This window comes from Chlorocebus sabaeus, chromosome 20, assembly GCF_047675955.1.
Source record: "Chlorocebus sabaeus isolate Y175 chromosome 20, mChlSab1.0.hap1, whole genome shotgun sequence".
NCBI classification, from domain to species: domain Eukaryota; kingdom Metazoa; phylum Chordata; class Mammalia; order Primates; family Cercopithecidae; genus Chlorocebus; species Chlorocebus sabaeus.
Genome location: NC_132923.1, coordinates 102205358 through 102220246, shown reverse-complemented (window position 1 = coordinate 102220246; position 14889 = coordinate 102205358). Strand labels below are relative to the sequence as shown.

The 14889-nt window shown below is 46.5% G+C and overlaps 1 protein-coding gene across 2 annotated transcripts in view; it reads right to left on the bottom strand.

Moving 5' to 3' along the window:
• The window catches only part of DLGAP3 (DLG associated protein 3), a 67076-nt gene that overhangs the window by 10188 nt on the left and 41999 nt on the right, over positions 1-14889 (bottom strand). For both annotated transcript variants that reach the window (XM_073007516.1, XM_073007517.1), the window contains exons 6-8: positions 14384-14597; positions 13803-14116; positions 13303-13388 (exon numbers count right to left, since the gene is read on the bottom strand). In XM_073007516.1, coding sequence (XP_072863617.1) covers positions 13303-13388; positions 13803-14116; positions 14384-14597 — 614 coding nt within the window. The remainder of the gene's footprint in view (positions 1-13302; positions 13389-13802; positions 14117-14383; positions 14598-14889) is intronic.

Sequence of the window (14889 nt, the reverse complement as noted above, 5' to 3'; positions counted from 1 at the left end):
AGTTAGCTTGTGGCTCCTTCAGAGCTACAGCTGTTGCAAACCGCAAAGGTAATGGAGGGGTGTGCTCCAATAAATACGTGCCTGATGATCTGCCACGCCTGCGTGCTTTCCTGTCACCCCTGCTAAACACAGCTCTGTCCTTCGGCACTGCCATGTTCGCTGCCTTCCACCTGTCCTCTGAGATGTCCTGAGAGAATCCCATTCCATCGCGATGGAAACAGTATGGAAACAGCCATACTGCCGGGAACAGAAGCACCAAGTGCCCCGGGCTGCATGCTTCTCAAGTCACTGCCTCAGTGAGCTCTCTCACATGTCTGCCTCAAAGGAGACCAAGGAAGTCGAGGAGCCGATGGGATGACCGGAAGCACAGTCCTCACCAACGCTCCCGGCCAGCAGCCAGAGATGTGTACAGCACAAGCAGGAGGTGCTCATCCCTATGCAAGTGGCATTTAAAACCAGCAGTGTGGGACAAGCTCACCCAAGAAAAGAACAACGGATCCAAGATCCAAACCCCGGGGAAACATGGACATTTCAGGGGTGGGTGGAGATGGTGCAGCTCATAGAGGAGTCTAAGCTGGAAAGGAAGAGGGAGAAAACCAGCAGAAAGTGACATAAAAGCAGAGAGGGGACAGAAAGGTCTCATGATGGAATGGGCAGCTAATATGGAAAACGCAGCCGGTTAAGAATGAAAGGTGCCCACGGATTTGGCAATCTGGAAGCCACGGGTGATCCAAGCAAGAGTGGGTTTGGTGGAATGTGGGGGCAGATGCAGACTGCAGCAGGTTGTCAGGAGGTGGAGAAAACGAGTCAAGGCAACCCTCAAAGAGCCTGGCTGAGAAGGGAGGAAGGCAGAAGAGAATGTACTGTTAAAGAGGGTTATTTTGTTTTGGGTGCTTCTTGCTTGCTGTATCCCAAGAGGAAAGAACCTGTAGGCAGAATAACAGCCACCAAAGGAATCCACATCCTAATCCCCAGAACCTGTGAATATGTCACCTTCCACAGCAAAAAAGGAATTTGCAGATGTGATTAAGTTAAGGATACTAAGAAGAGGAGACTCTCCTGGATTATCCTGGTGTAATCACATTTTGTAAATGAAAGAGGGAGGCAGCAGAGTCAGAGAAGAAGATGGAACGACAGAATCAAGGTTAAAATAATGCAACCTGGGGACTCAGCCCACCACTGCTGGCTCTGAAGACAGAAGCAGGCTGCAAGCGAAGGAGTGCAGTCAGCCTCTACAAACTGGAAAAAGTGACCAAATGGATTCTTCCCAGAGCCTTCCAGAGTCCAGTTTGAAACCCCATTGAGACTCTGACCCCAGATAATAAATATGCATTGTTTTCTATCACTGAATTTATGATCATTTTTTTTCAGCAGGAATACGAAATTAACACAACCTGTAAAGAGAAATGGAATGAAGAGAGAGAAGAGAGAAGGAACCAGATATAAAGGGGATAAAAAAGAATAACATCTTCTGAGCACTTAGTATGTGCCAGGAGAAGCACTTTCCATGAATAAACACGCTCAGTCCTCACAAACAGTCCCACTCTATGGGTGTTAGTATCAGCCCTACTAGTAGATCAGAAAACCGAGGCTTAAGGGGGTTGACTCCTAAAATGAAGGCAGGGCTGGTGGAAGAGACAAGGGAAGATATCTAAGTAAGCTGGGGTTTGGCTTGGAAGTGGACAGAAGTCCCACCAGTTGACCCCAGTCATCACAATGAAGTGGGTGAGGAGGGGTGGTTATCTGCTGGAGATGTCTGGGGAGTAGGGAAAGGAATGAAAATGAGCAGCTTTAGTGGGGGCATTAGAACAGAGCGGTTAGGCCTGTGTGCTCTGGAGCCTTGCCCGGGTCCAAAACCCAGCTCTGTGGCTTGTGCCTCATTTCCCCATCTGTAAATGAGAATGATAATAGTAACAGTTCATAAGATTGTTGTGAGATAATATCCATAAAGAACTCAGAACAGCACCCTGCCTGCCCATTGTGTTAGCTATTCTAGAGAAGTAGAATGGTTTGCAGCTCTCACTGAAAAGAAAGGGAGCTGGACAAACACAATCATCGGAATGTAGCACTGAGAACCCGGCTAGGGCATTGTAGTTATTAATTATTATGATTGCTGTTGATCATTTCCATCTGTTCTCCCACAGCGCTTTGAACAAAACTCTTTTATACTCCATATCACATTGTATCATGGCTGGTTATTTGCATAAGTGTCTCCTCACTAAATAGGGCAGTTCATCACACAGAAACGTTGGCTGGTTGGTTGGTTGGTTGGTTGGAAGGAAGGAAGGATGGTAGAGACCACTAACTGTCTTCTAAGATCCACTCTCCACTTCCCCCTTAGTAACAGAACCCCACCATTTTATGTTGGACGCATGGCTACTTTGAATAAAGATTCTTTCCCATTCTCCCTACCAACTACATGTACCCATGTGAGTAAGTTCTAGCCCATGAGACAAAAGTAGAAGTGGCATGTGCAACTTCCAGAAAGTGTCCTTAAAAGGAGGAGGTATGCCCTTCCTTGTCTCTTCCTCCTTCCCAGTCACCAGAATGCAGACATGAAGGCTGGACCTCCAGCAGCCATTTTGAAACATGAGACCAAAGGGAAGTGCTAAGTGGGGTGGGGGATGAAGAATAAGATAGAAGGCTCCGGGTCCTGACACTGTGGGGCACCCACCAGACCTCAACTAAGTCTCCCTGCATTTCCTCTAAGTAAGAGAGAAATAAACTTCTATCATATTTAAATCACTGTTGTTTGGGGGTTTTCTAGAACTCACAGTCAAACCCACTCCTAACTATAACAGATGAATTTTTAGAATAGTGAAGTTCAGGGCTTATGTCGCTATTTAGTTTTGGATTTGGCAGTATCTGCTGTGGTGTCCACCAACAGCTGTCAGCACAGGATAGAAACTGGCTTCAGCTGTGAATTGTCATTAATGCGTAACAATGCGTTCAAAGTATTTTCTCCCAAGCCTTTAAATGTGGCTGCAGAAGCCTCCTCCCTTTGAGTTCTCCAAGGTGACAATGATTACATTCCTGATGATTCTGCAAGCTGTTATCATGGTTACTTCAGGGAGAGTTTCCACTGTGATTCTACTTCAGGGAGAGTTTCTACTGTGATTCTCTGGGGGATAACATAAAAGCCTCTGGGTAGAAGCTGGATTATCCCAAGAGACACAGTATCCAAGGAAAGCTCAGTATCCAGAAGTTGTCGAGAGGTTTTGCCAGGAGTATTTGGCAGCAGGCTGGAGGGGTGGGAGGGGGAGTGGGTAGAGAGGGGGAAGGACGGTGTCATTTCAACTAGGCATAGCCTTCAAACTAGCTGCTATAGAAGCTCCTGTGTGAAGGCATCTAAGAGCCTAAACATATAATCAAGCAGGGCTCACTGAACCCACCACTCCAGCCTGGGGGCTGTGACAGGGATGCCAAGCGGAGGCTAGGGTGGGAGATTCAGGAGGAATCATGAGGGTCAGTCAGGAACTGTCCTAAAGTTGCAGGCTTAGGAATGGAGGCAGCATCTGTGCCCAGGGCTTTGGGTAGTCAGCTCCTCGTTGTTTTTGCAGGACTGTTCTTGGAATATAACTTCATGGGGATGGAAGCTTCCTTCCCAGGCTTAAGGGGCCATTCTTTCAGCATATACCCTTCCCAAGGTCCCAAAGCTAGAAATGACCATAATATTAAGGAAAGGGTAGGCAGGTCTTCCTCCACAGAGTTCTCCGGGTGGCCCTTAGTGGGCACAAGCAGGTATGAGTAGGGAGGTCAGATAAAATATAGGACTCCCAGTTGAATTTGAATTTCAGATAAATAACAGATTTTTTTAGTATAAGTATGTCCCAAATATTGCATGTGACATACTAAAATGTATTCATTGTTTATCTGATCATCAAACTTAACTGGGCATCCTGGTGGTTTTCGTTTCTTTATTTTGGCAGGTTTTGCTGTTGATGTTGTTGGTTTTGTTTTTGCTAAATTTACAGTTTAAGATAAGGTCTTTCTGGGGGGAATCTAGAGGTGGAAGATATAGGCAGATCCCCATGGTTAGAGAGAGTTGGAGGCAAAAATCCCATTTTCGATGACTTCAAAAGGCCACTTGCTAATATTCAGCAGGGCATTTGATGCATCCTTTTATCATGGCCCAGAGTGTGCTGGGTCTAGGGAAACGGGTGCCGTAAGGACACGTTGAGACATGGCTGGTAACTGATTAAGTATGTTCTCTCTCACCACAAGGCCTTAGCATATGCTATTCTTTCTGCCTGGAACCTTATCTTCCATTTTTCAATCAGTTAATTTTTGTTCATCCTTCAGATCTCCATCCAAACGTCACTTCCCAGGGAAGCCATGCCTGACACCTCTGGCAGACTCAAAGCCCCATAGTCTACATTGTCATGGCTCACATGCTTCTCCTTTGCGGCACCTGGCACAGTGGCTATGTCATTAATGAGATTCTTAGATTAACTTGGTGGTAAGCTTTGCATGGGCAGGAGCTGTCTCTGGTTCTGCTCACCTTTGCATCCTCAGTGCCCAGCAGTGTTTGGCAAATAATACAGATCCAATAAATATCTATGGACAGATGAATCTTGGCGGGGGTGTGTGCAGTGGAGATAGAACTGAAGGGGTGCCAGCCCCCTCCTCGTATATTCTACGCCAAGTGATCACTGATGCTGGGCAACTGGAAGGACTCACAGACAATTCCCAGACAGAAGGGACAATAAGTCCAAAATCCTCACCCAAGAGGGAACATCCTGAAAGGCAGAAGAAAAGAGATGTTTCCTGCCCAGCAATTTTTAAAACCAAAGCACAGAGAAAGAAACAGATACTGGGATGAGCGAAACAGCAGTAAGGACAAGAGAGTCAAAGAAAATGGGGCTGGGCTGTGTGCTGCGGGCTAGGCCTGAATGCTGGCCAGGCGAGGCTGCTGGAATTCATGGCTCACTTTTATGCACCAGTTGGGGCATGGTGTGTGAGGAGTCAGACTTAAAGTGCCAGGGACATAAGGGACAGAAAGGACTGTGCAAGTGTATGACTAAGGACGCCTGCAGCAGACAGGCCAGGGAGCCTGGCCAAAGAGATGGGCCAGATTTCCCCTCTCCCCACCTGTCACTCCCTCTGAATTCCCAGTGTGATCACCTGTCCCAGGCAATTTGGTTCTTTAGATGCTTATTCAACACCATGTCCTCTCCTCAGTCCGCCACATCAAGACCTCACCAACCACTTACATGACAGCAAGGAAGGCCACGTTCTCTGCCTGTCCCTGCCCTTCCCTGACTTTCACTCCAAAACACTGCTCAAATTGGCCCACTTCTCTCTGTATCCACTGCTATCAGCCTTACCCAGACCACCGATCAATACAGTAGACTGAACTAACTTAGGAAGCTCCCACTCACACCCTAAACACATAGAAATGCTGGGTTTTAAGAAACCAAAAGGGTGTTTTTGCTACAATGCTGGGCTTGAAAATAGGAATGAGAATTTTCAGGGTACCAGAAACAGGAAGGAAATTGAAAACCCGTATAGTCAGAGAGGGTCTAAGCCAAGTGAACCACAGGGAGATCAGGCCAGACATATGCTAGAGGCTGGACAAAAATGTTGAAGGAGGATGAGAGGAGAGACCCCAAACCTGTGCAGCAAGGGGAGCTGGAAAGAGACCCTGTGCACAAAGCCGGCAGCCAAGAAGGTCTGTTTCATTTGCAAACTTGGCCTGGAAACACTCATGCCAGGGATGCAGGAATGTGGCCTGGAAGGAGAATCCTGGGAAATCAGAACATGAAGGCTTCCTTGTGTGGGGGTGTGGGGTTCAAATGAGTATTACCCCCGTGAAACACAAGAAACATCAAGCCTCAAGGGAAGATATTAACTTTAAAATTTCAAGCAATGCGGCCGGGCGCGGTGGCTCAAGCCTGTAATCCCAGCACTTTGGGAGGCCGAGACGGGCGGATCACGAGGTCAGGAGATCGAGACCATCCTGGCTAACCCAGTGAAACCCAGTCTCTACTAAAAAAAATACAAAAAACTAGCCGGGCGAGGTGGCAGGCGCCTGTAGTCCCAGCTATTCCGGAGGCTGAGGCAGGAGAATGGCGTGAACCCGGGAGGCGGAGCTTGCAGTGAGGAAACTGAACCAGGAGGAAGAAGAGGGCAGTAACAAACAATAGTGAACACACAAATTATGGAAACACACTTTCTAAACTGTTAAAGCATAAAAGATACAACAGCAGCTGATTTCGCAGACTTTTAAAGAGGTATATTCAAACTGCTAGATAAACCTAACATGGAAGATGGGAAGAGAAAATTAAGAAGGAAATTAAAGTGTTCCAAAAGTCTTGTTTTGTGCCTAAGAGGGACAGAAGTACTGACCAATGTTAGACTTTATTAGGAAAATATGAAATTAAGTATATCTGTTAAATTTTTAAGGGAAATCACTACTAAAATGTAAACTTCCAAACCAGTGGAGAGAAGAAGAGAAATAAAGTAAACTCTATTTACTGTTGAGCAGTTCAACGTAAGATAAAAAGTAGGAGAGGGAGACAGCAAAGAAAAAGCATGTCAACTAGAAAATTTTTAAAGAGATGACAGAAATAAACTCAAATCAGTAAAGAAAAATATACACATGGATTAAATATGTCTAAATTCTAGTTACATATCGCTTATAAGCAACACATATAGACCAGGCACAGTGGCTCACTTCTGTAATCCCAACACTTTGGGAGGCCGAGCCAGGTGGATCACCTAAGGTCAGGAGTTCGAGACCAGCCTGACCAACATGGCGAAACCCTGTCTCTACTAAAAATACAAAAAATTAGCCAGGTGTGGTGGCACATGCCTGTAATCCCAGCTACCCAGGTGGCTGAGGCAGGAGAATTGCTAGAACCCAGGAGGCGAGGTTGCAGTGAGCTGAGATCATGCCAATGCACTCTAGCCTGGGCGACAAAGCAAGACTCATCTCAAAAAAATAAAAATTAAAAAAAAAAAAAAGCAACACATCTAAAACATAAGGACATAGGAAGGTCGAAAATAAAAGGATGGAAAAAGATGTATTGGAAAATTAACCAAAAGCAAGCAGTCATAGCAGTAAAAATCAGGCAAAAAAGACTTCAAGGCAAAAGCCATTAGTAAGGATGAAAAGCAGCCTATTTAATGATAAAAGAGCCAAGCCACCAAGAAGATACAACAATCACAAGCTTGAATGCTTATAAACAGCACACTCTCAAACTGAAGTAAAAATTAACAAAGTTACCAGGGAAAATGACATATCCACAATCGTGGTGAGATATTTTTAACACACCTCTCAGAACTGGTAGATCAAATGTACAAAAAAAGAGATAAACATTTGAAAAATATAATTTATAAATTTGACCATATATGACAGTGGTCCCCAACCTTTTTGGCACCACGGACTAGTTTCGCAGAAGACAATTTTTCCAGAAGTTGCAGTGGGGCGTGGTAGGGGATGGTTTTGGGATGATTCAAGCACATTACATTTATTGGGCATTTTATTTCTATTATTATTACATTGTAATATATAATAAAATAATTATTCAACTCATCATAATGTAGAATCAATAGGAGCTCTGAGCTTGTTTTCCTGCAACTAGACGGTCCCATCTGGGGGTAATGGGAGACAGATTATCAAACATTAGATGCTCATAAGGAGCACACAACCTAGATCCCTCACATACACAGTTCACAATAGGGTTCAGGCTCCAATGAGAATCGAACGCTACCGCAGATCTGACAGGAGGTGGAGCTGAGGCAGTAATGCTCACTCGCCTGCTGTGCACCTCCTGTTGTGCCTGGTTCCTAACAGGCCATGGACAAGTACCAGTCCCCTGCCTGGGGTTTGGGGACCCCTGATATATGATATACAAATATATAATGAACGAAGTCTCAACAAATTCTAAGGAATAAATATAACAGATACATAATATGACCACAATGGAGCATATTTAGAAATCTGTAATGAAAAGGCAGTCCCCTGTCAAAAAAAATTCATCTGAAAACTTAAAAAAAATTATTCTAAAAATTCATAGGTTAAAAAGGAAATTATGAGAAAAGTGATGAAAGATGAAAGTTACATCTTCAGAAATGTACAATAAAAATGCTGCTTCTCAAAACTTATGAGATACAGCCATGAAAGTATATAGATATAAGGGAAGTTACAGCCCTAACAGCACATGTTAAAACATAACAAATATTGAAAGTTAGGGATGAGTTCAAGAGGCAGAAAAAAAGACAAACACAGCAGATGAAAGAAAATAATCAAAAGTAGTAGAAGAAAGGAAATATTAAAGATTGCTCACCAAAACCAAACACTAGCTTTTTTAAAAGACGAATAAAATATAAATTTCAACATACTTTTTTTTCTTTCCCCCCCTTTTCTTTCTTTGACACAGGGTCTCACTGTCTCAAAGACAGGCTGAAGTACAGGGGTGTGATCAGAGATCACGGCAGCCTCAAACCCATGGGCTCAAGTTATCCACCTGCCTCAGCCTCCCCGGGAGCTGGAACTACAGATGCACACCACCAAGCCCAGCTAATTTTTGCATTTTTTTGTAGAGATCTGGTCTCACTATGTTGCTCAGGCTCATCTTGAACTCCTGACCTCAAGCAATCCTCCCACCTCAGCCTCCCAAAGTACTGGGATTATAGGTGTGAGTTACTGTGCCCAGCCTAAAAATATATTTAAATGATAAAATATACAAACCTCAGGCAAGGCTGATTCAAGAAAGAGAAGTAAGACATAAATACATGGTATTAGAAATAAAAAGGGAGCCAAGCACAGTGGCTCAGGCCTGTAATCCCAGGACTTTGGGAGGCTGAGGTAGGCGGATCACTTGAGGACAGGAGTTTGAGACCAGCCTGGTCACCATAGCGAAAACTCATCTCTACTAAAAGTACAAAAATTAGCCAGGCATGGTGGCAGATGCCTGTAATCCCAGCTACTTGGGAGGTGGAGGTTGCAGTGAGCCAAGCTCGCACCACTGCACTGCAGCCTGGGCAACAGAGTGAAACTCTGTCTCAAAAAAAAAAAAAAAAAAAAGAAGAAGAAATGCAAAGGGAGATATCAATATAGAGATGCAATAAATATTGATAACACATTTTAATACTATGAGAAAGAATATTTGTGCCAAAAACTTTGAAAACCGTCAATTTTTATAAAATGTTTCTTTTTTTAGAAAAATATAAATCACCAAAATGATTCAATAAAAAAAATAAAACCAGAACAGGTCAATAATCACTAAAGAAACTGAAGCTGTAGTTTTAAAAGTCTCTCCTACCCGCAAAAGCCATCAGACCTAGATAATTTTATAGGCAACCTTTACCAAACCTTAAGGAATAGATAATTCTTGTCTTACAGAAATTGTTCCAAAGAACAAAAACACAGAGAAACCTACCACATTCATTTTAGGAGCCTATCTTAGCTCTAATACCTGAATTGAATAACAATAAAAAAGGTAGGCTTATAATTATTATGATTTATCACTTATGATATATTCATAAATATAAATGATTTAAAATTTTAAAGTAGCAACTGTTCAAAAATCTAATAATGTATACGAAAATAATATAGCAAAACTGTAACAAAAACCCCTAGAGTTCCACATACCTATTCTTTGTCTTTAGGCATGAGAACCCTGATTGTTAGCTATGTAGTTTACACCCTCCACATTGCTTCCCAGCTACAAGGCTATACCCCACAGCCTCCCTTGCAGCTAGGTGCCACCATGTGATGAGATTTTAGCCAATGTAATGAAAGTGGTTGTGTGTAACTTTCAGGAAGTCTTTTTAAAAAGGAAGGACTGCATCCCTCTTCCTCTTTTCTCCTTCTCACTGGTCAGAATGCAGACATGCCTGGAGGAGCTTGAACTTGAGGTCCCTGGACATGAAGTGATGTACAAAATAGAAGGAGTCTGGAGTCCTGACATTGCACTCCCTACATCTAAGCTGGCTTTTTTTTTTTTTTTTTTTAATGAGAGAAAAATACACTTGTTTAAGACACTACTGAGGCCCTGTGACTCACAGCCAAATTTAATCCAACCTGACAATGGGATCAAGCAGGGTTTATCCCAGGAATGAAAGAACAGAAAATCCATTCATATAATTCACCGTGTTACACATTGAAGAAAAATCATGATCATCTAAATAGATTCTAAGAAAGCATTCAATAAAATTCCACTCATGTTCTCTATTTTAAAAAATAAAAATAAGATGTGTAGCCAACTAGGAATAGAAAAGAATTTCCTTAACCTGACAAATGGTATCCATCAAAATATGTAGCAAACATCATCTTGAAAAGCATAGCCACTAAAGTCAATACTACTCAACAGTGAACAGAAGTCCTATTCAATGCAGTATTACAAGAAAAATAAATGAAAAATACAGATTTAAAAGAAATATCTTCATTCGCAGAAAAATAACTGACTATATATAGGAAGCCCATCATGATTTTCAAATAACCTATGAGACTAGTAAGAGAGACCTAATTCAGCAGCAACGTTACTGAATACAAAATCAACATACAAAACATACAAAACCTAACAGTAGAGGCCAGGTGCGGTGGCTCACGCCTGTATTCCCAGCACTTTGGGAGGCTGAGGCAGGTGGATCACCTGAGGTCAGAAGTTTGAGACCAGCTTGGCTAACATGGCAACACCCCGTTTCTACTAAAAATACAAAAAATTAGCCAGGTGTAGTGGCAGGTGCCTGTAATCCCAGCTACTCAAGAGGCTGAGGCAGGAGAATGGCGTGAACCCGGGAGGCAGAGCTTGCAGTGAGCTGAGATTGCGCCGCTGCACTCCAGCCTGGAGGACAAGAGCGAAACTCTCGCTCAAAAAAAAAAAAAAAAAAAAAAAAAAACCTAACAGTGCTCCCACACACTAGCAGTGTCTAGTTGTAAAATACAATAGAAGAAAAACATCCCAATCACAATAGCCACCATACTGCAAAACACAATCACCTGTCTTCTGGATCATGAAAAATTCTCCTAACTAGCCTTCTCGTTTCCACTATTACTTTCTTCTAATTCATTCTCCACTCAGCAGCTTGTGATCTTTCATGAACATAAGTTAGATCATGTTACACTCCTTTTTTAACCTTTTCATGGCTACTCATTACTCATAGATTCCAAGTCCTTATCATGTCCATGCTCTGCGTAACCTGCCCCCTGCCTGTTCTCCAATTAACTCCCTCCCCACTCCCCTGCCCCACTCCACACCAGCCACATCGACGTTCTTTCAGTTCCCGATGCATGTTAAACTCTTTCCTGCCCCAACACCTCCACATATGCTAGTCCCTCTCCCCAGAATGCTTTTCCCTCCAGTCATCACCTGAGAGTTCTTAGTCAATCCTCGAGTCTCAGCTTAAATGTCACCTGCTTAATCTAAATAAGGTCCTTTCTCTCTTATCTCCTCTTCTTCTTTCATATTCCCACATAATGTGCAATAATATTCCACTACCTATTATATCATAATATGTAGTCATATTTTTAGTCAAGGATTATTCATTGCCTTGATTTCCCCCTAGGCCATAACTTCTGTGAGGGCAGGAGTCATGTCTTTGATGTTTCCTGAAGCATTTAACACAGTGCATAGGAGCTATCATACAACACGTGCTTAGTAAGTATCTGATGAATGAATGAATCAACAAATGAATGACAAGAGTTTGCTGATTTAGCAAGAGTCTCAGCTAGAAGGCCTGCAGCACTCTTCCCAAGATTCAAGGGTTATTAGGAGGAATGGGGGGACCTCCCACCCCCTTGGACCTAACTAGACAGGGAACCAAAAAGCCTCTAAAGGGAGTGAGTGGGCTTGGTGGTCCATGGGATAGCACTAGAGTTGGGGGTGGGCAGGATTCAGACCATAGAGTTGCATCCGTCCATGACTCCTATCCCATCTCTCTGTAATTCAAGTCACAGATTTGCAAATTGGGTTTGCCACAAAATGGTATTTTTCTGAAATCTTTGTGGCACAGTAAAAGTTTGGAGGACAGCAGCTTTAGAAGTCATGCAGGCAACCAGGGCAGCATTCTGCCACCCTCGATGAAGGCATTTATAGCCCCAGGAGCACACAGAACTTCAGGGAGCCAAAGCAGAAGTTGAGAAAAATGGTGAATCCCATAGGAACACCAGAAAGACTTGATCAGACACAAACACAAGACATCCCAAGGACATCCCAGAAATAGCTGGGGAAATCTGGGCGAAGGACGGCAACTAGGAATAGAGCTATGAGGAACCACTGCTAGTGGGACACTAGTTTTTTGTGTTTTGGGTTTTTTTTTGAGACAGTCTCACTCAGTCACCCAGGCTGGAGTGCAGTGGTGCAATCTCAGCTTGCTGCAACCTCAAGCTCTTGGGTTCAACCAATCCTCGTGCCGCAGCTTCTCGAGCAGCTGAGACTACAGGAGTGTGCCACCACGCTCAGCTAATTTTTGTATTTTTAGTAGAGATGGGGTTTTGCCATGTTGGCCAGGCTGGTCTTGAGCTCCTGGCCTCAAGTGACCCGCCCACCCTAGCCTCCCAAAGTGCTGGGATTACAGGCGTGAGCCACCGCACCCGGCCTGGGAGACTAGTTTTATTCCTCTAGTTGTATGCCTGGGAAGCTCAGAATACCATGAAACCATGATGGCCAGCCCCTGGCAAGTTCCCAGACACTCTTTCTCCCCATAGGCACCCAACAACAGAGAGGCCTCTTTCTGGTATCCTCTCCAGAGCTGGCAATGCTAATTCTTCCGTGAAAATTAAGGAGTCAATGTTTCTGAGGCCACCTAATGCCAGAATAGTGGCTGCTGGTAATTGTACTATCTCGGGTACACCACAGACTCAGGCATGTAATAGGTACCCCCGACTGATTAAATGCTTGTGTGAGCCAAGTGAGGAGGAGTGTTGTATCTGCCAGGGGCCCCTGAGAGGCAATCTTCCTGTTTGTTTCTTTTTGAGCTCACATACTTGTACACCACAGGATGTAATAAGGGATTGGCAGATCCTGTCATCCCCTGGAAAGGACAATTGCTGGAGTCCTGCTCAGCACCTACATGTAACCTCTCCCATCCTCTTCTTCCCTGCAACTGCTATCTCCCGTCTGACTCTGAGCACCTGGGGTGGGCATGGGCACAAGAACTCTAGGTTTGATGACTCCCCTGGTGACATCTCTGTGGACAGCCTCTGTGGCTGCTCTGACCACCCTCTGTAAAAAGGCTTGGTCTCACCTCCAGGAAAAGAGGAGGTGCAGGGAGACTGGGCTAGCGGGGACACTATGTAGCCCTCTCTCTCTTCCTCTCCCCCAACAAAGCCTGGGCAGTCCCACCGTGACCCACCTCTTGTCCTCTTCCACCTGCACGCCAATGGAGTGGAACTCCCTCCGGCTCCTGTTCTCGGTGTCTGAATCTGAGATCGTCTCCACCTGGTGGCAGGGTGGAGGAGTCAGTGGCTGTGGCGAGCCAAGGTGAAAACCCTTCCCGGGGAGAATGGCTAGCAATGGCTGCGCCCCAAGCCAGCTGGCAGGTCCTGCAAAGACCATCCGCCTGAACAAGATGAGAGACCCAGGCGATCGGTCACAGGCCTCAAAGTGGCAACCACTGGGCACGGCCCTCCATCCCTCCATTAGCCAGGACGAGGGACGAGGGAGTGGGCGGAGGCTAGCTGGAGCAGCCCCGTCGATGTCCAGGCACGGGGCTCACTTGCAGCTCAGGGGAAGCCAGGAAGAAGGTCGATATATCCAGAAGGCCGCTTCCGGCCCCTCACCCCAGCCCCAACCCCAACCCCAACCCCAACCCGCCAGGCTCCGAGCCCTTGTGGGCGCCTCCCCGTTCCATACCTGCACCCCAATGGACGGCCGCCACTTCCGCTGCCGCGCCAGGCTCCTTAGCTCCTCCCTGCCAGGGATGGTCTTGATGATGAGTGTGGGGGGCTTGGGGCTGGCCCGGGGCGGCACCGGCGCCAACTCCAAGGTGCGCGCACCCATGGCGGGGCCGTCCAGCCCGTCGGCGGAGCTGCAGCGCCGGGCGGGGCCCTCGGCTGCCGTGAAGCTCTCGTGCGCGGAGTCCGTGCTGCTCTGGGCGGTGATGGAGATGCGGGGCGGGGCCTGGCTTCCCGGCGGGATGGGGGGCGGGGCCTTTCTGAAGTTGAAGGCTGTGGCCGGCGGGCGCAGAAGCGCAGTGCGTGAGGCTAGCGGCCCTGGCTGGGTCCTGGGCCCGCGCCCGACTCCCACCCCAAGAGGCCCTACGGGACCCTGCAGCGGCTGCTGCACACACGCCAAGGGACGCTCTCCCCGTTATATCCGACCCCGGGAGCGAGCGATCTGCGCGGGGTCACAGCACAGTCGAGGGGGTGGCCAGAACCCGGACCCAGGGCGCTCTCCAGCCTAGGGCCGGGCCAGGGGCAGGGAGGTGTACTCACAGGAGCCGGGCCTCCCTGAGACAGCGGCAGGGGTAGCGAGGAGAGGCAGGCAGTCGTCGTCTTGAGAGCAGCCGGCCTGGATGGCCCGGAGGTAGCTGTGGCTCCGCATGCGGAAACAGCCGGGCAGGTCCAGGGCGTCCACGGCCTGGGACTCCAGCTCCCCAAACACGGACCCGCACACGGCCTCCAGCTGCTGGTTCAACTCATCGCTGAGCTAGAGGGCAGGGGGTCGGGAGGACAGTTACGAGGTGCCGGGAGGGGGTGGAAATCCCTGGGGTGCTCTGCCTTAGGAAGACCTCTCTGTATCTGCAGAGGCTGTGGGCCACTCTTCCGCGTTTGAACTAAAAGGAACCCTCTTTGCAAACAAAGATGGGGTCATCTCTGCTCCATTCTAGCTCCCTAGGCTTGTCTTGGGGCCCAGTCTTTCCTCTAAATATCCCACCCCCACCCCCACCTCCACCCCACCTATGCCTCTTCCAGGTGTCTGGCTGGCTGCACCCCAGGCT